This window comes from Pelodiscus sinensis, chromosome 32 (assembly GCF_049634645.1).
Source record: "Pelodiscus sinensis isolate JC-2024 chromosome 32, ASM4963464v1, whole genome shotgun sequence".
Classification (NCBI taxonomy): Eukaryota; Metazoa; Chordata; order Testudines; family Trionychidae; genus Pelodiscus; species Pelodiscus sinensis.
In genome coordinates this window covers 1036292-1060282 of record NC_134742.1, presented here as the reverse complement: position 1 = coordinate 1060282, position 23991 = coordinate 1036292, and the positions used below count along the sequence as shown (strand labels likewise).

The window sequence follows — 23991 nt, the reverse complement described above, 5'->3', positions numbered from 1 at the left end:
TCCTCAGAGCCCAAGGAGAACAAGTTTTCCTCCTCCCTGTGACACCCTTTTAGATACCTGAAAACGGCTCTCCTGTCCCCCCTCAGTCTTCTCTTTTCTAAACTAAACAAGCCCAGTTCTTCCCTCCTAGCTCCTGTTCTCTCGACCTTGCATCGTTTTTGTTGCTCTTCTCCGGACCCTCTCCAATTCCTCCACAGCTGTCCAGAAATGTGGGGCCCAGAACTAGACACAAGACTCCAACTGAGGGCTAATCAGAGGCCCCACTAAAGTTCCTGGGGGTGTTCAGAGCATTCTGGGGGTCATCACATCGGCACCACCGGCCCGGGCTGGGGGAGTCGTCTCTCCAGGCTCCTGACTGCCCCTGGGAGGTGTAAAATCGCGAAGAGGGCAGGGGAGACTGGAGACAGGCAGGCGGAAAAGCGAGAGGAACTCCGGGAAGGAGAGCAAAATCTCTCGTGGGTCTAGCTGGGGTGAGGCCGACCCTTCCTCTGGGGGCCTCCAGAGCGCGACATGGTCCGAGAAAAGGCTGGTCTGTCCCCTCCCCGGCAGGGCCACTGCACGGCACCTGTGGACGCAGTCCTCACTCGCTCGCCCCCAGCCTGCTGCCCACGGGGGGCATCGCCCCCCACGGCTTAGAGCCAGCCCTAAAGCCCGTTCAGGGTGCCCCAATGCGTTCTCCCCTCTCCCTTGTGCGGCGCCCCTGATCCGGGCAGGGGGACCCCCCCTCTCGCGGCACAGGGTCCCCAGGGAGCTAGTGCCTGTTCTGCCCCTCTGGGTGCACCCCCCAGCCTGGGGACCCAGTTCCACCCCCACTCTGATTGAGCGTCTACACGGCGCCCCGGGCCGACGGGCAGCGAATCGATCCAGCGGGGGTCGATCTATCGCGTCTATACCAGGGGATGGGCTCCAAGGCACCCCCCCCCCGCGCGCCCCACGTGGCCCAGCCTAACAAAGGAGGGGGGGGGCTTGCTCTGGCGTCCAATCACAGCCCTCCCCCCCGCCTCGTCCTCCGCGCCGGGCCAATCAGCGCGCGGGGAACGCGCCTCTCGGCCGCCCCGGGAGGAAGTGGGGGCCCCCCCGTTTGGAACGGGGATGTGTCAATGAGGGGGCGGGCCCTGCGGGGGCCGGCCAATGGGGGCGCGGGGCGCGGGGACGGGCGGGCGCGGGCGCCAATGGGGCGGCGGAGCGGGGCTGGGTGCAGCGCTCCGGAGGGGCTGGCTACATCGCGGGTTCCGGGCCTGGCTCCGCTCGGGCTGCAGCCGGGAGGGGGAGTCTCCGGCAGGGACCCGCGGCTCCCCGGGAGCCGCTCCCCGCGCAGCGCCCCGCGCCGGCCGGCCGCGGCCCCAGCGCTTGGGGGGCGGGTAAGAGACCCCCAGCCCGGCCCGTTGCGTGCGGGGGGGGGGCTAGGGAGGGATTTGGGGGGCAGGAGGGGGAGGGGCGATGTGGGGTGAGCAGGGGCAATTATGGGGCAGGCGGCTGGAATGGGGGGAGATGAGTGGGGGGGCGGGGAGGGAAAAGGGGGGAGGCGGGGATGTGGGAGGGTGGGATGGGGAAGGGGGTGGGGGGAGATCGGGGAGCGCAGGGGCAGGTATGGGGCAGGAGGCGATGGGGAGATGGGGGGGCGGGGAGGGAAAAGGGGGGAAGTGGGGGGAGGGGATGTGGGAGGGTAGGAAGGGGAAGGGGGTGGGGGAGATCGGGGAGCGCTGGGGCAGGTATGGGGCAGGAGGCGATGGGGAGATGGGGGGGCGGGGAGGGAAAAGGGGGGAAGTGGAGGGAGGGGATGTGGGAGGGTAGGAAGGGGAAGGGGGTGGGAGGAGATCGGGGAGCGCAGGGGCAGGTATGGGGCAGGAGGCGATGGGGAGATGGGGGGGCGGGGAGGGAAAAGGGGGGAAGTGGGGGGAGGGGATGTGGGAGGGTAGGAAGGGGAAGGGGGTGGGAGGAGATCGGGGAGCGCAGGGGCAGGTATGGGGCAGGAGGCGATGGGGAGATGGGGGGGTAGCGGGGAGGGAAAAGGGGGGAAGTGGGGGGAGGGGATGTGGGAGGGTGAGATGGGGAAGGGGGTGGGGGTTGTGCGGAAAGAGATGTGGGGAGATCGGGGAGAGCAGGGGCAATTACGGGGCAGGAGGCGATGGGGAATGGAGGGGAGACGAGCGGGGGGGTGGGGAGGGAAAAGGGGGGACGTGGGGGATGGGGGCAGGGCGGGGGGGGACGTGGGGGATGGGGCAGGGCGGGGGGGTTGTGCGGAAGAGGGGATGGGGCAATGTGGGGAGATCGGGGAGTGCAGGGGCAATTACGGGGCAGGAGGCGATGGGGAATGGTGGGGAGGGAAAAGGGGGGACGTGGGGGATGGGGGCAGGGCGGGGGGTTGTGCGGAAGGGGGGATGGGGCGATGTGGGGAGATCGGGGAGCGCAGGGACAATTACGGGGCAGTTGGCGATGGGGAATGGAGGGGAGACGAGCGGGGGGGTGGAGGGAAAAGGGGGGGACGTGGGGGATGGGGGCAGGGCGTGGGGGTTGTGCGGAAGGGGGGATGGGGCGATGTGGGGAGATCGGGGAGCGCAGGGACAATTACGGGGCAGTTGGCTATGGGGAATGGAGGGGAGACAAGCGGGGGGGGTCGCGGAGAGGGAAAAGGGAGGGTGGGGGCCGGGTGGGACGGGGCGGAGGGTGGGGGTTGTGCGGAAGAGGGGATGGGGCGATGTGGAGAGATGTGGGGACAGAGGCTGAAATAGAGGGAAGGTTGGGAGGGGGTCACTGGGTGCGGAAGGGGGGATGTGGGGAGACTGTGGGAGCCAGGGCAGCCTGGCCGGGGAAGGCAGAGCAGGGGGCAGAGGGGTGGGAAGGGGTGAGGAGCTGCCCTGCCCAGCAGCCGGTGGACCCCCACCTCCCGCAGTGGTTGATCCAGCGGGGGGGGAGAGTAGAAGCCCCCCCAAAAAGTTGAGAATTTACAAGGAACCCCCCCCCCCACACACACACATCCCTTGTGCCCAGTTTGTGTTTAAACACAGGCTCCTGGCTGGGGAGCCGTGGCTCGGGCGCAGACTGGGGCTGGTCCGATCCGGATTCGGTCCAACCCCAGGCGCCGCCGGGAGTGGAGGGTGGGGCTGGGTACGGGGGTCTCCAGGACCCCCCAGGAGGGCTTGGCGGCCAGGCCGCGCCCCAGACTGAGCAGCGCTGCAGCCTTCTCGAATGGGGAACTGAATCTGGGGGGGCGGTGCCTTTGCCAGGTGTGGCAGTGGCAGGGCGGCGCTCGCCCTCGGGGGTGGGGATGGGTGAGCGGAGGCCCGTCTAACAATTAAGCAACTTTTTTCCCGGGGCTTGAGGAGTTATTGTTGATTTCTGGGTCTAGGAAGCCCTTCCCCCCCCCCCGCCCCCTCCCTCCCTGTTCTCATGGGGTTCCTCTTTCTCTTCTCCTTCCCCCAGGGCAGGCCTGGGTGTTGTTCTGTCTCCTTGTAGCGCGAAAGCGACATTAGAGCAGCTTTCGTTGTATTCGGTCAAATTCTGAGCTGCAAAGTTGCTGAAACTTTTTTCCCACTGGTAACTGTCTTTCCCCCCCTCCCTAGTTCAATTCAGGTTCGGGGAGAAAGAAACCAGTTGTGATTCAAATCTGGTTCCCGTTCGGTGAAACACGTCTGTTCGCACACGTTCCGTTCTGGGCAGATGAAACCTGCAGCTGCTGAACGGTCCCCTGATGGGAGGGGTGTGTGTGTGGGGGAGACGGGACTGGTTGTTGCTAAAGGGTTGTCTACGGTAGGAAATTATTTCGAAATACAGGCAGTCCCCGACTTACGAATGGGTTACGTTCCGACCACCTGGTCGTAACTCCATTTGGTGGAAAGTCGGAAATACCCTTAAATGCGCTGCCTGCGCTGTTCGAAAAACTTGATGTACGTGGTTCTCAACTCGAAAAAATTATAACGGGAGGTTGGTCGTAAGTACGGATGGTCGTAAGTGGGTGTGTTCGTAAGTCCGGGAGTGGCTGTAACTCGTGAAACAGCAACACTGAAATAGCATGTCCACGCTACTGGCGAGCCTCAAAGTGAGTCCGTGGCAGGCTCTTACTGCGGACACGCGACCTCGACTCAGAGCCCTAGGAAGTACCGGGGTGTACTGGCTTTGAATGACTCCACGCCACTGCTATTTTGAATTAAGCTTTGTGCCTCATGGAGAGCAGGAGTCCAGATTTCGAAATAACCAGCCACCTCTGAGAAAAGTTAAACGTTTGCACACAGAGGGCCGCTTAAGCATTTGATGGGGCGGCAGACTGCTCAGAGGAAGGTCTTAAAAAGCAACGAATCGTCCTGTAGCACCTTAGAGGTTAACAAAACGTGTAGATGGGGTTGTGAGCTTTTGTGGAATTATGAGCCCGCTTCTGCCGATGAAACTGAAGTGGGTCGTGCTCCCAAAACTCACGACGTGTTCTTTGTCTCTAAGGTGCTGCAGGACTAGTCGTTGTTTTTTAAATTTTTTTGGGTTAGGGTACGTCAACACATTACCGTGTAGCTCAAAATAAGCTGCACACTTTGAGTTGGGCAAATTGCGTAGCTTATTTCGAAATTTGGCGCTGCCTACACGGTGCTCATTTCCAAGTAAAGGGCTACTCCGGCGTCTTCCTTCATCCTCGTGCAGCGAGGTTTGCAGGACTCAGAAGCCCGTTATTTTGAATGTATTTCGAAATGGGCGCGACGCTGTGCAGACGTGAACACGGCTGCCCCTCTGAAACGATCAGAGAAAGGTGTCACCTTAATCCCTCGTGTACACGCACAGAGGTCGCCTTGTCTGCAGGAGCCAAAAGATAATAGCTACGTCTACATTGCACGCTTCTTGCGCAAAACATTCTTGCACAAGGGTGCGTCCATGGCAGTGTGGAATAGTAATAGAGATGTGGCCGCGTTAGTCTGATCTTGCTGAAACAAAAGACAGGACTGTGTAGCATTTTAAAGACTAACAAGAGGGTTTATTAGGTCTGGAAGTGGGTCTGGCCCACGAAAGCTCATCAGTTAATAAACCATCTTGTTAGTCTTTAAAGTGCTGCACAATCCTCTCTTTTGTCATGGCCGTGTGGCTGTTCTCTTGCGCAAGAAAGCTCTGATGGCCATTTTAGCCACACGTCCCTTATTGCACAAGAGCTCTTGCGCAAAAAGGCTTATTCCTCCTAGAAAGAGGAATAACTCTTGCTTCTGACGATTTACTGTACTTTTTCTTGCACAAGAACGTGCTTGTCGTGTGGACGTTCTCTGAGTTTTTGCGCAACACTGCAGTGTAAACGTAGCCCTAGAGAGTAGTAAGGGGGCAAGTAACAGTCAGTAGGGGTGTGTCAGGAACCAAGCCTGGCAAACCAACCACATACAAAAGCGACGAGGAGCCCTGTGGCCCCTTATAGATTTCAATCAACCAAATACAGTTTCTTTGGACAAGCTCTGTGGATGACGGACGATGATTTATCTCGTCTTTAGTCACCCTTTAAATAATGCCTCGTGTCACATTCCCATAACCCAACTAGGGAATTACAACGCAGAGGCCCAGGGCTTCATAACTGATTGGAAAACGGTTCGGGGAGAGGAGTTCTCAGTGGTTCCGAGTCAAGCTGGAAGGGCAGAGGGAGCAGGTTCCGCCGGCGTCTGGTCTGAGGACAAATGCCAAGCACTCCGCTTGGGGAGGAAGAACCAAGCGCACAACTGTTGCGTGGGGAATGACGGCCTAGTATGTCCAGTTCTGGGCACCACGTTTCAGGGAAGATAGGGACAAATTGGAGAAAGTCTAGAGAACAGCCACAAAATCGATTAAAAGTCTAGAAAACATGACTTACGGGATCATACCACACAAGAACAGTTTTCTCCAAATTTCAGTTAGTGTTGACGTACCCCCCAGACTTCTCTTGAGTACCCCGAAGGGTCCTTGTACGGCTGGTTGATAAGCACTGGTCTAGATCATCCCTGACAGGTGTCTGTCTAGCCTGCTCTTAAATATCTGCAGATATAGAGATTCCACAACCCCCCTAGGCAACTTATTCCAGTGTTTCACCACCCCGACAGGCAGGAAGTTTTTCCTCATGTCCAACCTCAACCTCCCTTGCTGCAGTTGAAGGTTCGGAAAGATTGAAAGAATTGAGTTTGGTTATTCTGGGAAAGAGAAGACTGAGTGGGGCAAAGAACAATTTTCAAGTATGTTAAAGTTTGTTAAAAGGAGGAGTGAGAATTTTTTCTCTACTTAACCTTGGAAAACAATGCGGTTAAAGTGCAGCAAGGGAGGTTTAGTTGAACATCAGGAAAAACGTAACTGTCAGGGTGATGAAACGCTGGACTGAATTGCCTCGGGAGGTTGTGAAATCTCCTTCGCTGCAGACATTTAAGAGCAGGTTGGACACACATCTCTCAGGGATGGTCTAAATAATACCAAGTTCTGGCCTACACAACTGCGGTAAATTGGTACAGCTTATGCAACTTCACTTTCGTGAAAAAAGCAACTGAAGTTGACATAGTTAGATCCTCGTACCACGGTGCCTAAGCTTACCCCACCGCCGACGCTGCACTGTGTCAGCAGGAGACATGCTTCTGTCCACTTCCCTTATACGTCTCAGAGAGGTGAAGTGTACAAATCGATGGAAGATCCTCTCCCATCGATTGAGCATGTCTTCCCCAGACCCTCTAAATCAACTGCAGCTGTGCTGATCTGCTAGCAGAACTGAGTCAGGGATTGACTAGCCAATTCAGGACAATTCAGGGCGGCCACCCCAGGCCCTGTGCTTTTGGGGACCCGGCAATCTTATGGATAAAAGGGAGCGGTAGATTAATGGGGGGGGGGAAGGATTGGCATGATGGCAGTGGGGGTTGCCTTCCTGTCCTGGACTCATCATGTGGGCAGCAGGAGCCGGAGTCCCTTGACTTGATTTTTTTGATGCTGCATGGCCTGGGATGTGGGGGGTGGCTTTCCTCTCTTCCCCCTCCCTCTCACAGCGGCTACTGCTGAGCCTTCTTTTTCATCCTAGCACCGACTCGGAGGCCCTGAAAAGTCTCCTGTGTGCTCCCAGGCTGTTCCCCTCCAGCACCACGCTGATTGCCCAGCTGGCACGAGGGGGAGGGCCGTGGGATCCCCCGGCCTCCCAGGAAAGAGAAATCCTGAAAGGTACGCGCACGGGCGAGGCGCAGGAACCGTCCGGCGAGGGAAGGAAAAAGTCTCGACTCCCGTACATGAGCCATGAGCGAGAGCCGTCCGTTCTGCCCCGTCCCGCCCCGTCGTAGCTCCAAGGCACATCTCAGCCCTGGCTTTCCCCCACCCCAGTCCTGTCCCGTTCGCTGCCGGAAATTCCTGCCTGGCTTTGCGGCCCTGGGAGTGTGCAAAGGGGACGTAGAGGCAGGATCCAGATTCTGAGGTGTGGTGCGCCCGAGGGGTGTAAAATCCCCGTTCATCGGTGAAACGTTAAGCTGACCTAACCGTTAACCGGTTCACCGATTTAGCAGGATCCGGGCTGGGGACTGCTGCAGACTGGGAATGACACAGGGCGCCTAGGGATGTAATAGAGGAGTCGATGAACCGAGAAGCAAAAGCTGACAGGTTAATGCTAGTGACGAAACTGCCCCCCTCCCCCCCCCCCCCCGGTCAGTACATTTTTAGCAGGCTGGCCAGCAGCCCGGCTCAGTCCTGGCGCCCGCCAGGTCCCGGAGCTACTCCCGCTGCAGCTCTGCATTTAAAGTGTGTTAGCAGCAGGGCAGCCCGGCTCGGTCCTGGCTCCCGCTGGGTCCTGGAGCTACTCCCGCTGCGGCTCTGCAATTAAAGTGTGTTAGCAGCAGGGCAACCCGGCTCGGTCCTGGCTCCCGCCGGGTCCTGGAGCTACCCCCGCTGCGGCTCTGCATTTAAAGTGTGTTAGCAGCAGGGCAGCCCGGCTCAGTCCTGGCTCCCGCCGGGTCCCGGAGCTACCCCCGCTGCAGCTCTGCATTTAAAGTGTGTTAGCAGCAGGGCAGCCCGGCTCGGTCCTGGCTCCCGCCGGGTCCCGGAGCTACCCCCGCTGCAGCTCTGCATTTAAAGTGTGTTAGCAGCAGGGCAGCCCGGCTCGGTCCTGGCTCCCGCCGGGTCCTGGAGCTACCCCCGCTGCAGCTCTGCATTTAAAGTGTGTTAGCAGCAGGGCAGCCCGGCTCGGTCCTGGCTCCCGCCGGGTCCCGGAGCTACCCCCGCTGCGGCGCTGCATTTAAAGTGTGTTAGCAGCAGGGCAGCCCGGCTCGGTCCTGGCTCCCGCCGGGTCCTGGAGCTACTCCCGCTGCAGCTCTGCATTTAAAGTGTGTTAGCAGCAGGGCAGCCCGGCTCGGTCCTGGCTCCCGCCGGGTCCCGGAGCTACCCCCGCTGCGGCTCTGCATTTAAAGTGTGTTAGCAGCAGGGCAGCCCGGCTCGGTCCTGGCTCCCGCCAGGTCCTGGAGCTACTCCCGCTGCGGCGCTGCATTTAAAGTGTGTTAGCAGCAGGGCAACCCGGCTCGATCCTGGCGCCCACCGGGTCTGGGAGTTCAGCTCTCCCCCTACCCCCGTACAGGGGCTGCTGCCACCCTCCGCTGCCGTCTCTGATACAGCCCTCTAGGGTTGCCAGATGGTTAAAAAAAAATACCGGACGAAAATTTATCGAGCAAAAAAAAAAAATCGCGCTGGGGAGTAACCAGAGATACGTCACGGCCCCTTTAATTGCCTGTGTCCCGAACAGGCTTCCGTCGGGTGCCGAACCAAAAAACTTACTGAATTAGAAAATACCGGTATTTTCACAATTTCTTTACCGGACACAGAGTCCAAAGACGGGAGTGTACCGGACAGCTGGCAACCCGAGAGGTGTCTTCCCACCGCTGTAACTCAGCCGCTGCGCCAGGCTAGCCGGTCCCCCTTGGGCGCCAGCGCCGGGGTCAACACCAGCTCTGGAGTCCCCCGGCGCCCCACCAGCCCCTGGCGTGGAACCCTGCTGCCCAGCGGGCCCCGGGTCAGCCCTGGGAGGGTTTGACCGCTCTCTTCTGCTTTGCTCCCCCAGCCCCTGCGCGCCAGAGCATGCCGGCGCCCCGCGGCAGGCGGGCGCCGGCCTGGAGCACACCGGAGGTGGTAGACCTCCTGAGCCTGTGGGGGCAGGAGGGGGTGCAGGCCCAGCTGCGCAACAGCCGGCGGAACTTCGACATCTACAGCCAGATCGCCCGGGGCATGGAGGAGAAGGGCTACGACCGGGACCCGCAGCAGTGCCGCGTGAAGATCAAGGAGCTGCGGCAGGCCTACCAGAAGGCCAAGGAGGCCAACGCCCGGGCCGGGGCGGAGCCGCAGACCTGCCGCTTCTACAAGGAGCTGCACGCCATCCTGGACGGCGAAGCCACCTCGCCGGCCAAGCACGCGGTGGATACTTTGGGGGGGCTGGATTGCCAGGCCGGCGGGATGAACCCGGAGATCGAGGTGCTGATCAAGGAGGAGGATGATGAGGAGGAGGAGTACGGGGGCCAGGCGGCCGGGGTGACCGTCGGCGCGGCGAGCCAGGACCTCTTCTTGACGCCCGAGCACTCGAGTCATTCCCAGCAGTCCAGCCCTGGGGAGCCTGACGCAGGGGAGGGGACCTCCGGTAAGTAGAACCCCCGGGCGGGCAGAGAGCTCGGGAGGCATCGGGGCCGGCCCCCGGCCCAACGCAGCACCAGTCCCGGCTCTGCTCAGGTCAGGACTGACACACCTCTAGGGATGGAGACTCCACCCCCTCCCTAGGGAACCCGTCCCAGCGCTTCCCCACCCGCCTCGGGAAATCGTTTGTCCTAATGTCCAACCTGGACCTCAGCTTAGGCTTGAATAAAGATATTAACTGCTTAATGCACAACAAAGGCAAATTCCCTGCCTTTGATATTCACATTTCCACATCAAAAGCTGTGAATCATAGAATCTCAGGGTGGGCAGAGACATCAGGAGTCATCGAGTCCAGCCCCCTGCCCAAAGCAGGATCAACCCCAACTCCATCATCCCAGCCAGGGCTTGGTCGAGCTGGGACTGAAACACCTGTAGGGATGGGGACTCCACTCCTCACTAGGTAACCCACCCCGGTGCTTCCCACCCTCCTCGGGGAAGAGTTTTTCCTAATCTCCAACCTGGACCTCAACTTGAGCCCATTGCTCCTTGTTCTGCCACCACTGAGAACAGCCTCTCTCCATCCTCTTTGGAACCCCCTTCAGGGAGTTGAAGGCTGCTCTCAAATCCCCCCTCACTCTTTTCTTCTGCAGACTGAACAAGCCCAAATCCCTCGGCCTCTCCTCCTAGGTCATGTGCTCCAGCATCATTTTGGTCACCCTCCGCTGGACCCTTTTCAATCAGTGTTGCCAACCGTCACTAAATTTACAGACAGTCTATAAAAAATGAGCCGAAATTGGACATGTCCGTAAAGTCCGTAAAAAAAAATTTAGGTGTCCATACATTTCATAAAAGTGCAATAAAATATCAAAAAACACCAATTCTTCTATAGCAATTACATTTATTCTGTGCTGCTTCCGCCATTTTCCTGCGGAGCAGGGGAAATTGGACGTTTGAGTTGTTTAGTTGTCCGTGTTCAGATGTCCGATCCCAAAATGGAAAACTTCCAGGACCACGACTAACTCAATGAAAGCGAGTTACATAGCCTCCTGTTCTTCCGATGTGTGAATGACAACGATGACTTTTCATTTCGGGCCATTGACGTCGTCTTAAGATAGTCTAGAAATTATGTCGGTCAAAAAAAATGCATCTGTCCGTACATTTTTCCCATTTTGTCCGGCAGTGAAATTTCTGGGGGTTGGCAACCCTGTTTCCAATGCATCCCCATTCCTTCTGGATGGGGGGCCCTGAGCTGTCCCTGTTGGGTAGGAGAGACATGCTGCTCTGTCGTCATCAGGGAGTCGTTGAGGGAGAAGTGCCCTCCCCCAGCCAGGCCGCTCTGTGGGCGGAGCCCTGAGCCCCTGGGCGGGGTTCACGGAGCAGCTGTGCGGCCGCCCGGCCACGCCGCCTGGAGGTTGCCTTGCCCTCAGGCCTGAGGGATGGGCTGGCCTCACTCCCGGCAGTGGGAAGCAGTACAGAGCCGGCTCCGCTGGTACTCCTGCCCTGGCGTTACCCCCTCATTGTCTCGCCCCCGAGCCCGGCTCGGAGTCCCAAGAGGACGAGCGGGTGTTGCCCTGGCCGCTTGCTCCTCTCCAGGGGAGGCCCCGCTCTGACTGGCGGGTGCCCCTGTGCGTTGTTTCTCTAGCAGCGGCAAACGTGGCCTTCCAGGCGTTCCCCGACCCCCCCGAGGAGACCCCGAGCCAGGAGCGGAGGAGGAAGAAGAGGACGCGGGAGGACATGTTCCAGGAGGTGCTGCGGGCCACCCGCGCCTCGGAGCGGGAGCAGCGGGCCTGGCGGGTGATGATCAACGACAAAATGCAGAGGGACAGCGAGGACCGGCGGAACGGGCAGCAGGAGATGATCGCCCTGCTCCGGGAGCAGACAGACATGCTGCGCTCGCTCATCGAGCTGCAGGCCGACCACGTCCGGGCCCGCCTCCCGCTGCAGCCCATCGAGAACTGCATCCCGGGGCCGCCCTACGTGGTCCCCCCCGCCTTCCACGTGTCTCCCGGGGCCACCGTGGTCCCGGGGCTCCACCCCACGGAGGATTACACACAATGACAGCTGCGGGCCGGGAGAGTCGCTTGGGTGTGTGGGCTTGTGAATTCTCCCTCCCTCCCCCCGGAACGGTATTCGCCCCCTTCCCCCCCCTCCCTTCCCCCGTACGTATGGAGTTTCTACTTTAGCGTTCCTTAGGAATGTTTGCATAGGCGTGGAATAAACATGTAAATTCAGTTTTCATCAGTATCTTTCTTAGTCTCCAACCAGGCTGCTCGGCCCATGGCCCGCTGGCTGCCTACGGCCCGCGGTGCCAAATCGAAAAAGTCGTCAAGATCACGGTCTCCTCTTGAGATGCGTTTTAGCAGTTCAATTCCTGGACTGTCATTGCTCATTAGCAGTGCTGTCATGTGGGTGGAAATTGGGTCAATATTGCATTAATATCAGCAGAAGTGCCTTGATTGGGGCCTGCGTGTTGTGTAGTCTTGCCTTCATCTTGTATTCCTGCCCGTCAGTGTGAAAAAGCTATTTGTATGTATTTGCATATATATTTGCATGTCCATGCAACCACACTTACGTTGCAGCCCTCGCTATGTGCTATGAGTATCATTGTGGCCCCCAGGGCTTCCAAAGTTCAGTAGCCCTGCTCTAAAGTTTCCATCCGCGTGTAGAATAAATTTTGTTCTGCGCACCGAGGCATGTGTGGATGTGCACCACCTGTGGAAACACTTGCTGCCTGCTGTGGGCGCTCTGCTAATCAGCTGGACAGCATTTCAATCTCTCCTGGCGGGCCACCCAAGTATTCGGTTTACAGGACACCTTGGTGGGTGAGGCTGTGCTGTGCTTCTTGTGGGCACATAAAGGTTATGTCTACATATGCAAATGAGGCGAAGCATGGAATATCGCCACTCATTTGCATAATTGAGTGGGCTGCTTTTTGCGCAAGAGGCTTTTGTGCAAAAACCCCCTCTTGCGCAAAAGCCGTTCTTCCTGAAAAGCCTCTTGCGCAAAAAGCGGCTGCTCATTAATTATGCAAATGAGGCACAGCAATATTCCACACAGCCTCATTTGCATATTTCTTGGGCAAAACAGCACAGTGTAAACGTAGCCATAGGTTTTAGTGTTTTTAACGCTGCACACTGAAACGTGTGCCATCTAGGTTACCCTCAAAAGGAAAATAAAAGTATATACAGACCGTTCGGTTTTATACATATATGGCAGCTCACTGGTGCGACATTTATTCACAGGAAAGCAATGGGGAAAAAAACCCTAAGCCAATCAATAACAATACACGTGCACTCTTCTCGGGGGGGGGGGAATCACTGGTTAAATAATATTACTAGTAATGACATTAGAGGATGTACTGGATTACATTAGAAACGCAGCCACTTGCACCTGCAAAGAAAACGAAACAATAACACACACACTACGCTGGAAAGCAAAATAAACAGCACCCGCCCCTAACAAAGGACACCTTTTCCCCCTAGCCGGCCAAGCCCACACCCATGCAATCTGCACATTCAAAACATTCGTCCGGTTCGGAGCATGCTGGCCCTGCTCCAGGAAAGTTCTTCCTACAGCGCTTACTCCGCAGAAAAAGTCATCCCCTGACTTCTCGTGCGCTGAAAGTTAAGCAGGCGCTGAAAGTGACTGAAGGGCTCTGGGCCAGATTGCTCAACATCCGGCAGGGCTGAGTCCTATGACAGCTGCCATGAAACCAGGCGCAAATAAAACACGCACAAACTGGGCCAGAGAATAGCTGCTCTGATAAACAGGAAAGAAAAAACAAAATAAGGCACTACAGGAAAAAGGCCGGTCCATGATGACCCAAGTAGGAAAAGCGTCCTAATTCCTGGACAAAGAGCAGTCTTGTGATGAAGAGAGATTAAAAAGACTGAGACTTTTCATCTTAGAAAAGAGGAGAACAAGGGGGGGTAGGAGCGAGGTCTATAAAATCATGACAGGTGTGGAGAATGTGAATAAGGAAAAGTGATTGACTTTGTTCCCATCACATAACAATTGGGGGGGGGGGAGGGGAATAACCCAATGAAATGAACAGGCAGCAGGTTTAAAACAAACAAACCAAAGGAAGCTTTTCTTCACACAGTGCACAGCAAACCGGTGGAACTCCTTGCTGGAGGATGTTGTGAAGACCAGGACTTTAACAGAGGTCAAAAAAGTAGTAGATAAATTCATGGCAGTCTGTCAATGGCTACTAGCCAGGATGGGCAGGGAGGGTGTCATAGAATAATAGGACTGGAAGGGACCTCGAGAGGTCGAGTCCAGCCCCCCGCCCTCAAGGCAGGACCAAGCTCCGTCTACACCATCCCTGACAGATGTCTGTCTAACCTGTTCTTAAATATCTCCAGAGAGGGAGATTCCACCACCTCCCTTGGCAATTTATTCCAATATTTGACCACCCTGACAGTTAGGAATTTTTTCCTAATGTCCAATCTAAACCTCCCCTGCTGCACTTTAAGCCCATTACTCCTTGTCCTGTCCTCAGAAACCAAGAGGAACAAATTTTCTCCTTCCTCCTTGTGACACCCTTTTAGATATTTGAAAACCGCTCTCATGTCCCCCCTTAATCTTCTTTTTTCCAAACTAAACAAGCCCAGTTCATGAAGCCTGGCTTCATAGGTCATGTTCTCTAAACCTTTAATCATTCTTGTCGCTCTTCTCTGTACCCTTTCCAATTTCTCCACATCTTGTCCCTAGCCTCTGTTTGTCTGGAAATGGGTGACTAGATGGTTCCCTGTTCTGTTCCCTCCCTCGGGGCACCTGGCATTGGCGGCTGTCGGCCAACAGGAGACTGGTCTGGATGGATCTTTAGTCTGACTCAGTCCGGCCATTCTTATGTAAGACTTCTTCAGCTGAGCTGAGCTTGACAGCCATGGGGGAACACGGGTGGAGGCTCGGGGAATGAACCTCACAAGTTCCTCGGTCTTAAAAAGTTTCAGAACCACTGATCTACATGGTTGGTTAGTCTATAACATGCTGCTAGACCGTGTGTGGTTTTTTAGCCATAATTTGGTTAGCTGTGGCGACTCTGGCGCACACCGGAGCAGAGGTCCCGCAGCCCCCCCCCACTGGAACCGTTTTCCGCGCTCTCCAGGGATTACACTTTGGAAGCGGCCTGGCCCTACGCTGTGCACGGGGGGCAGCCCCCCAGGAGCGGACCAGGTGCCGTGCTGGGCTGCGGGTGGTGCACATCTGCACGTGCCCGGGTGCACGGAGCAAAATTTAATCCGCACGTGGCCGGGGGCCAATGGGCGGGCGGCCTGGCGCGCGCATTGGGCCAGGGCGGGGCCAGCAGGAGACACCGTCGCGCGGGGCGCAGCTGCCCGGGGGAGGTTCCAGCCCGGGCGGGCTGCGCGCCGGGCAGTGGCCTCAGCCGCGCTACTGCGCATGCGCCGGGCGCTCGGGGCGGAGCCCGCAGCAGCGTCGGACGCCGCGCGACGGGCAGAGGCCGGGCCAGGAGCCGCCCCCGCGGTCACTGCGCCTGCGCCCCAGGCAGCGCGAGGTCCCGTCCCCTGCGTAGTGCGCATGCGCCGGGCGCCGAGGCGCGCGTTCTGAGGGGGCCGTTGGCGTCGGGGCTCGCCGCGCCGCGGCTTCCGCTTCCGGTTCCGCCCGGGCGGGGCCTGAGGAGTTGAGTTGAGGTGTGGCGGGGGGGGGCTCGGCGGTGTTGATGGGGGCGGGGCTTTGACGTCACGGATCGGGGGAACTTGGGAGGGCGGCGCTGATGACGTCACGGACCAGGGTGCTGGGAGGGCGGGGCTGGTGACGTCACGGGCCGGGGTGCTGGGAGGGCGGGGCTGGTGACGTCACGGGCCGGGGTGCTGGGAGGCCTGGGGCGGGTGACGTCACGGACCAGGGTCCTGGGAGGGCGGCCTGGGGGGGACGGGTGACGTCACGTACCAGGGTGCTGGGAGGGCGGCCTGGGGGCGGGGCGGGTGACGTCACGGCCCGGGGGGCGGGGGGTTCCCTGGGCCCCGCAGGCTGCCTGTGGGGGCGGGGCGGCTCCGTGTCACAGCCTGGAGGGGAAGAGGCGCCGGGTCAGGTACCTTGGGGGCGGGGGCAGTTTCAGGTGCCGGTGGGGGCGGGGCTGGTGATGCCTCACTTGGGGGGGGCGGTGACCTGCACGTGGGGGTCAGGAGCGTGTGTGGGGGGTGCACGATGCAGAAGCGTGTGAGGGGGTGGGTGCAGGGTGCAGAGGTGTGCACGGGGGTGCCGGAGCATGTGTGGGGTGGGTGCAAGGTGCAGGGGTGTGTATAGGGAGGTGCAGGGGGCAGGAGCAGATTTTGACCTGCAGGAGCATGTATGGGGCTCAGTGCATGGTTCAGGAGTTGATCTTGACCTGCAGGAGTGGGTATGGCAGTGCAAGGTGCAGGAGCAGTGCATGGGGAGTGTAGGGTGCAGGAGCAGTGTATGGGGGGTGCAGGAGTGTGTATGGCAGTGCAAGGTGCAGGAGCAGTGCATGGGGAGTGTAGGGTGCAGGAGCAGTGTATGGGGGGTGCAGGAGTGTGTATGGCAGTGCAAGGTGCAGGAGCAGTGCATGGGGAGTGTAGGGTGCAGGAGCAGTGTATGGGGGTGCAGGAGTGTGTATGGCAGTGCAAGGTGCAGGAGCAGTGCATGGGGAGTGTAGGGTGCAGGAGCAGTGTATGGGGGTGCAGGAGTGTGTATGGCAGTGCAAGGTGCAGGAGCAGTGCATGGGGAGTGTAGGGTGCAGGAGCAGTGTATGGGGGTGCAGGAGTGTGTATGGCAGTGCAAGGTGCAGGAGCAGTGCATGGGGAGTGTAGGGTGCAGGAGCAGTGTATGGGGGGTGCAGGAGTGTGTATCGAAGTGCAAGGTGCAGGAGCAGTGCATGGGGAGTGTAGGGTGCAGGAGCAGTGTATGGGGGGTGCAGGAGTGTGTATGGCAGTGCAAGGTGCAGGAGCAGTGCATGGGGAGTGTAGGGTGCAGGAGCAGTGTATGGGGGGTGCAGGAGTGTGTATGGCAGTGCAAGGTGCAGGAGCAGTGCATGGGGAGTGTAGGGTGCAGGAGCAGTGTATGGGGGTGCAGGAGTGTGTATGGCAGTGCAAGGTGCAGGAGCAGTGCATGGGGAGTGTAGGGTGCAGGAGCAGTGTATGGGGGGTGCAGGAGTGTGTATGGCAGTGCAAGGTGCAGGAGCAGTGCATGGGGAGTGTAGGGTGCAGGAGCAGTGTATGGGGGTGCAGGAGTGTGTATGGCAGTGCAAGGTGCAGGAGCAGTGCATGGGGAGTGTAGGGTGCAGGAGCAGTGTATGGGGGGTGCAGGAGTGTGTATCGAAGTGCAAGGTGCAGGAGCAGTGCATGGGGAGTGTAGGGTGCAGGAGCAGTGTATGGGGGGTGCAGGAGTGTGTATGGCAGTGCAAGGTGCAGGAGCAGTGCATGGGGAGTGTAGGGTGCAGGAGCAGTGTATAGGGGGTGCAGGAGTGTGTATGGCAGTGCAAGGTGCAGGAGCAGTGTATGGGGGGTGCAGGAGTGTGTATGGCAGTGCAAGGTGCAGGAGCAGTGCATGGGGAGTGTAGGGTGCAGGAGCAGTGTATGGGGGGTGCAGGAGTGTGTATCGAAGTGCAAGGTGCAGGAGCAGTGCATGGGGAGTGTAGGGTGCAGGAGCAGTGTATGGGGGGTGCAGGAGTGTGTATGGCAGTGCAAGGTGCAGGAGCAGTGCATGGGGAGTGTAGGGTGCAGGAGCAGTGTATGGGGGGTGCAGGAGTGTGTATCGAAGTGCAAGGTGCAGGAGCAGTGCATGGGGAGTGTAGGGTGCAGGAGCAGTGTATGGGGGGTGCAGGAGTGTGTATGGCAGTGCAAGGTGCAGGAGCAGTGCATGGGGAGTGTAGGATGCAGGAGCAGTGTATGGGGGGTGCAGGAGTGTGTATCGAAGTGCAAGGTGCAGGAGCAGTGCATGGGGAGTGTAGGGTGCAGGAGCAGTGTATGGGGGGTGCAGGAGTGTGTATGGCAGTGCAAGGTGCAGGAGCAGTGCATGGGGAGTGTAGGGTGCAGGAGCAGTGTATGGGGGGAGCAGGAGTGTGTATGGCAGTGCAAGGTGCAGGAGCAGTGCATGGGGAGTGTAGGGTGCAGGAGCAGTGTATGGGGGGAGCAGGAGTGTGTATCGAAGTGCAAGGTGCAGGAGCAGTGCATGGGGAGTGTAGGGTGCAGGAGCAGTGTATGCTGGGTGCAGGAGTGTGTATGGCAGTGCAAGGTGCAGGAGCAGTGCATGGGGAGTGTAGGGTGCAGGAGCAGTGTATGGGGGGAGCAGGAGTGTGTATGGCAGTGCAAGGTGCAGGAGCAGTGCATGGGGAGTGTAGGGTGCAGGAGCAGTGTATGGGGGGAGCAGGAGTGTGTATCGAAGTGCAAGGTGCAGGAGCAGTGCATGGGGAGTGTAGGGTGCAGGAGCAGTGTATGGGGGGTGCAGGAGTGTGTATGGCAGTGCAAGGTGCAGGAGCAGTGCATGGGGAGTGTAGGATGCAGGAGCAGTGTATGGGGGGTGCAGGAGTGTGTATGGCAGTGCAAGGTGCAGGAGCAGTGCATGGGGAGTGTAGGATGCAGGAGCAGTGTATGGGGGTGCAGGAGTGTGTATGGCAGTGCAAGGTGCAGGAGCAGTGCATGGGGAGTGTAGGGTGCAGGAGCAGTGTATGGGGGTGCAGGAGTGTGTATGGCAGTGCAAGGTGCAGGAGCAGTGCATGGGGAGTGTAGGGTGCAGGAGCAGTGTATGGGGGGTGCAGGAGTGTGTATGGCAGTGCAAGGTGCAGGAGCAGTGCATGGGGAGTGTAGGGTGCAGGAGCAGTGTATGGGGGTGCAGGAGTGTGTATGGCAGTGCAAGGTGCAGGAGCAGTGCATGGGGAGTGTAGGGTGCAGGAGTGGATTTTGACCTGCAGGAGTGTGTATGGGGTGGGTACAGGAGCGTGTATAGGGGATGCAGGAGCATATATGGGGGTGGATGTAGGAGCGGATTTTGACCTGCAGGAGCATTGTATGCAAGGTGCAGGAGCAGTGTATGGGGAGTGTAGAGAGTAGGAGCATATATGGGGGTGCCTGCAGGGTGCAGGGATGTGTATGGGGGGGGTGAAAGGTGCAGGAGTGTGTATGGGGGTGTGCAGGATGCAGGAGCATGTAGGGGGTGGCTGCAGGGTGCAGGGGTGTGTACAGGGGGGTGCACCGTGGAGGAGCAATGTCTGGGAAGTGTAGGGTGCAGTGGTGTGTACGGGGGGTTCAGGAGCATGTGTGGGGGGTGTCGGGTGCAGGGACGTGTATAGGGGTGGCTGCAGGGTACAGGAGCGTGTCTGGGGGTGCAAGGTGCAGGAGCAGATTTTGACCTTCAGGAGCGGTGTGGAAGGGGGGATGCCAGCTCCCTTTGGGCCACAACAGTGTGGTAACAACGAGCTGGATCTGGCACTTGGGAGTCTGGATCCACCACACAGCTGTATTTTGTCCCCCCCAGATGATACTTAGTCCTGTCAGTCCCTGCGGGGTGTTCTGGGTGCCAGGTGGCCAAGGGGGCTGTGGCTGAGCGCTGGCAGCGTAGGGGCTAACCCGCGGTGCTTGTTGCTCCGGGATTGGCAGTTGCTGAGGCCGCTCCGCAGATTCGGGGCTGGGTTTCTGCCTCTTACGCTGCTGCTGCCTCCCTGGGCAATTTATTCCAGTGTTTAACCACCCTGACAGTTTGGAACTTTTTCCTCATGTCCAACCTAAACCTCCCTTGCTGCAGTTTAAGCTCATTGCTTCTTGTCCTATCCTCAGAGGCCGAGATGAACAAGTTTTCTCCCTCCTCCTTGTGACACCCTTTTAGATACCTGAAAACGGCTCTCGTGTCCCCTCTCAGTCTTCTCTTTTCTCAACTAAACAAACCACTGGGCGCTCAGAACCGAATCCCATTGTGGCAGGCACAGTGATGTTGAACTCGAGCCAGGTATTGAGAGAGATGAGTATGGATTTGGGATCTAACCTGTGTGCGCTGTTCATGGAATATCTAGACCCAAGCATTCACCCAAAACGGCCAAGTCTAGCCTGTGTGTCAACAGGGACAGCGTCTGGGGAGAACGGGGGCGTGGAAAGGATTAAAACCAATGGCCCTTCTCCCCCAACAGGCTGCAGGACACCCATGTCTGTCTCCAGCTCAGCCCACGGCCTGCAGAGCCAGGGAAAGGAAATGGCCGTGGCGGGGCCGGTGACCTTCGAGGAGGTGGCTGTGTATTTCTCTGAGGAGGAATGGGCTCTGCTGGACCTGGGCCAGAGAGCCCTCTTCTGGGACGTGATGCAGGAGAATTACGAGGCTGTGAGCTGGCTGGGTAAGGAGTCCTGTCCCTGCGGGTATCAGAAGCTGGGAGGGCTCCAGAGCAGCTGGGTTGGGTTTGGTTCAGGGTCCCTCATTGCTCCCTGCCCCCCAATGTCAGGTGTGTCAGCCCCAAAAACCTGGCTCTTGTGTGAGAGACTGTCCCCTCCACGCCACCTTCCAGGGGATGCAGGGTCAGAGACGTATCAATGGTGCTGCTCTTCCCACAGCCAAGGTCTCAATGTGCTTCCCCACCATCTTGCCCATGTTGTGCCTTGGCCGGAGATGTCGGTGGCAGGGCCTGGGCAGGAACGGCAGGTACCAGAGTTCTGGGTCTGGGTCTGGCTGCTGTTGGTGCCTGTAGGGTCCCCTTGTGCCAGTGGCTGAACCCCTGAAAGGAGGACGTGGTTCCCAGAGTCCTTCCCTACCTGTGGCTGATCTCTGTGACATGCTGGTTCCTGCTAGGGAGAGGGGCTGGGGCTGAGGGAGGGCGGATGAGGCCGTTCACGCTCTGCGGGCGTTCTGTGGGGGTAGCTCTGTAGCAGATAGACATGAGCAGAGCTCTTCCTGTGTGTCAGGCACAGGGCCTGGGTCCCCTTTGAGCCGTCCGGCTTTATTCTCCCAGCGGCTCACTTGCCTCTCTGTGGAATGGAGATAATCTCCTCGTCTGTCTTGTCTTTTTAGAGGGAAATATCTTTGGGTAGGGACTTTTCTTCCTAGGTGAATGTCTGCCTTCCAACTCGTTTGACCTGCCTCCAGTTGCATGCCCTGCCACAGACTTCCTCTGTGACCTTGGTCGACTCACTTAGACTGTCTGTATCCAGTCCCGTCTCTGCAATAGCTTTTAGAGTGTGTCCATCTTTCACAGGGCTGGGGAAGGATAAATATAATAATTAGGGGAGATGCTCTGCTCCATCTAAGCATCCCGATAGCACAGTAGGGTCCTGATTGACACTGGAGATCCCAGGTGCTGCTGTGACCATTAATCTTTGCTTCCTGTAGCCACTGCAGCGCCGTACAAATTGCTGCTAGCGCCACAGAGTGTCGTTACGGCTGCTCAGGGCGGCTCTCTGGAGCTCTGATACAAGCTGCACTGTCAGCGTGTGGCTTGCCCATGCAGCACAGCTCAGAGTCGTTGGTGAAGGAAGACATGGGCTCCGTTCAGGGGGCTAAGGTGCTCGGCCAGGTTTGTTGTTGAAGGAGCAGGGTGCTAGTGTCTCAGCTCCCCAGGCACAGCTACAGGGAGACGTGTCCCACCCTGAGAACGGTACCGGCTCAGTCAGCAGCCACAACGCTGCCCCTCGGCCAGTACGAACGTTGTGATGTGGTGACTGTGATTCCCCTGTGACTTCCCCTTTCCTACATTGACACACACATGCAAACAAACAAACATTCGCTCTGTGTGTTCCTACCCTCTTCAGCCTTCTGCCTGCTCGTTTGAACAAACCGTCTGTAACCGTTATCCCCTCACCCCCCCCGATATGCACAAGGGTCGGTGTGCTCCTCTGCCATCCCTTGTGTGTTGGCAGGTACGGCACGGATGGTGTGTTTACTGCCCTTCTCCCCACTCAGCAATGTGCTTACCTGCTTAGCTGGGACCCAGCGCCCTCCCATTCTGCCGGGGCCGGCCTGTTCTGGTTCAGAAATGATGTCCACACACAAACAAGATAATCACTGTCCCCACATCACGACGTTCCCTTTGGCACTGCACATGGCACTTTGCACAAGGTGTGTTGCAGTGGTAGGACAATGACCCACGTGGTCATGTTTTAATCCTATAACGTCACAGAGGGACTTTCCAAACACTAAATGATGGTCCGACAAGTGGTCTCACAGAAGGTATGAGGAACGTAAGAACGGCCATACTGGGTCGGATCAAAGGTCCATCCAGCCCAGTGTCCTGTCGGCCGACAGTGGCCAATGTCATGTGCCCCAGAGGGAGTGAACAGAACCGGGAATCCTCACGTGATCCCTCCCCTGTCACCCATTCCCAGACAAACAGACGCTAGGGACACCATCCCTGCCCATCCTGGCTAATAGCCATTGATAGACCTACCCTCCATGAATGTGTCTAGTTCTTTTTCGACCCTGTTAAAGTCCTACTCTTCACCACATCCTCTGGCAAGGAGTTCCACAGGTTTGACTGTGTGCTGTGTGAAGAAAAACTGCCCTTTTTTGTTTTAAACCTGCTGCCTGTTCATTACATTTGGTGACCCCTAGTTCTTATATTATGGGAACAAATAAATAACTTCCTTTATTCACTTTCTCTGCCTCCATCACAATTTAATAGACCTTTATCCTGTCCCTCCCCCTTAGTCTCCTGTTTTCTAAGCTAAAAAGTCCAAGTCTTTAATCTCTCTTCATATGGGACCCGTTCCAAACCCCTCAACATTTTTGTTGCCCTTTCCTGAACCTTTTCCAATGCCAGTATATATTTTTTTAGATGAGGCGACCATGTCTGTACGCAGTATTCAAGATGTGGGCGTACCATAGTTTTATATAGAGGCAATAGGATATTCTCTCTATTATTCTCTATCCCTTTTAAAATGATTACTAACATTCTGTTTGTTTTTTTGACGGCCGCTGCCCATTGCGTGGATGTTTTCAGAGAACTATCCATAGGGACTCCAAGATCTCTCTCTTGAGTAGTTGTCGCTAAATTAATCCCCATCATATTGTATGGGTAGTTGGGATTATTTTTCCAATGTGCATGACTACATTTATCTGCCTTCAATTTCATTTTCCATTTTGTTGCCCAATCACTTAGTCTGGTGAGATCTTTTTGAAGCTCTTCACAGTCTGCTTTGGTCTTAACTCTCTTGAGCAGTTTAGTATCGTCAGCAAATTATTCTATCTCACTATTTACCCCTTTCTCCCGATAATTTATAAATAGGTTGAATAGGATTAGTCCCAGGGCAGACCCTTGGGGAACTCCACTAGTTACCCCTCTCCATTCTGAAAATTTACCATTTATTCCTACCCTTTGTTTCCTGTCTTTTAACCAGTTCTCAGTCCATCAGAGGACCTTTCTTCTTGTCCAATGTCAACTTACTTTACTAACTTCACTTTTCTGGTTCTCTTACTGTGGCTGTGTCTACATTGGCATGATTTTGCACAAAAGCACCTGCTTTTGCGCAATAACATGCTGCCTGTCTACACTGGCGGGGAGTTCTTGCGCAAGAACACTGACGTTCTAATGTGTGAAATCAGGGCTTCTTGCGCAAGAACTATGATGCTCCCGCTCAGGAAAAAGCCCTCTTGCACAACTGTTCTTGCGCAAGAGGCCAGTGTAGACAGGCAACATGAATTTCTTGCGCAAGAAAGCCCGATTGCTAAAATGGCCATCGGAGCTTTCTTGTGCAAGAGAGCGTCTACACTGGTACGGATGCTCTTGCGCAAAAGCACATGCCAGTGTAGACGCTCTCTTGAGCAAATACTTTAATGCAAAAACCCTTGCGATAAAAGTATTTGCGCAAAATCTTGCCAATGTAGACATAGCCTGTGTGTTTTAATTTGGGAAGTACATTTTAAGTTGGGCCTGTATTATGGTGTCTTTGAAAAGTGTCCATGCTGCTTGCAGGGATTTAAAATTTGTCACTGGACCTTTAATTTCTGTTCAACTAACCTCATTTTTGTGTAGTTCCCCTTTCTGAAATTAAATGCCACAATGTTGGGCTGCTGAGGTGTTTTCCCCACCACAAGGATGTTACATTGTATTACATTATGGTCACTATTTCCACGTGGCCCAGTTCTATTTACCTCTTGATCAAGGCCCTGTGCTCCACTTAGGACTAAATCGAGAACTGCCTCTCCCCTTGTGGGTTCCAGAAGCAGCTGCTCCAAGAAGCAGTCGGTTAAGGTATCAAGAAATTTTATCTCTGCATCCTGCCCTGAGGCGACGTGCACCCAGACAATACGGGGCTAGTTGAAATCCCCCGCTATTATTGAGTTGTTTATTTTGATAGCTTCTCTCACCTCCGTTGGCATTTCATAGCCACCATCACGGTCCTGATCAGGTGGTGGATAATATATCCCGACTGCTCTATTCTTATTATTGGAGCGTGGAATTACTGTCCATAGAGATTCCATGGAACATTTTGGTTCATTTCACTTATTTACTTACTTGTGGAACATGCTTGC

The 23991-nt window shown here is 56.9% G+C and overlaps 2 protein-coding genes across 2 annotated transcripts in view; both read left to right on the top strand.

Annotated features, from left to right (window-relative positions):
- The window catches only part of LOC142823165 (uncharacterized), a 108553-nt gene extending 96758 nt beyond the window's left edge, over positions 1-11795 (top strand). The window contains exons 2-4 of the mRNA XM_075913733.1: positions 6989-7125; positions 9002-9571; positions 11207-11795. Coding sequence (XP_075769848.1) covers positions 9019-9571; positions 11207-11622 — 969 coding nt within the window. The 5' untranslated portion in view covers positions 6989-7125; positions 9002-9018 and the 3' untranslated portion in view covers positions 11623-11795. The remainder of the gene's footprint in view (positions 1-6988; positions 7126-9001; positions 9572-11206) is intronic.
- A 6904-nt stretch (positions 11796-18699) lies between these two features.
- Positions 18700-23991, top strand: part of LOC102453386 (uncharacterized) — a 30571-nt gene continuing 25279 nt past the window's right edge. Inside the window, exon 1 of the mRNA XM_075913335.1 lies at positions 18700-19867. Coding sequence (XP_075769450.1) covers positions 19471-19867 — 397 coding nt within the window. The 5' untranslated portion in view covers positions 18700-19470. The remainder of the gene's footprint in view (positions 19868-23991) is intronic.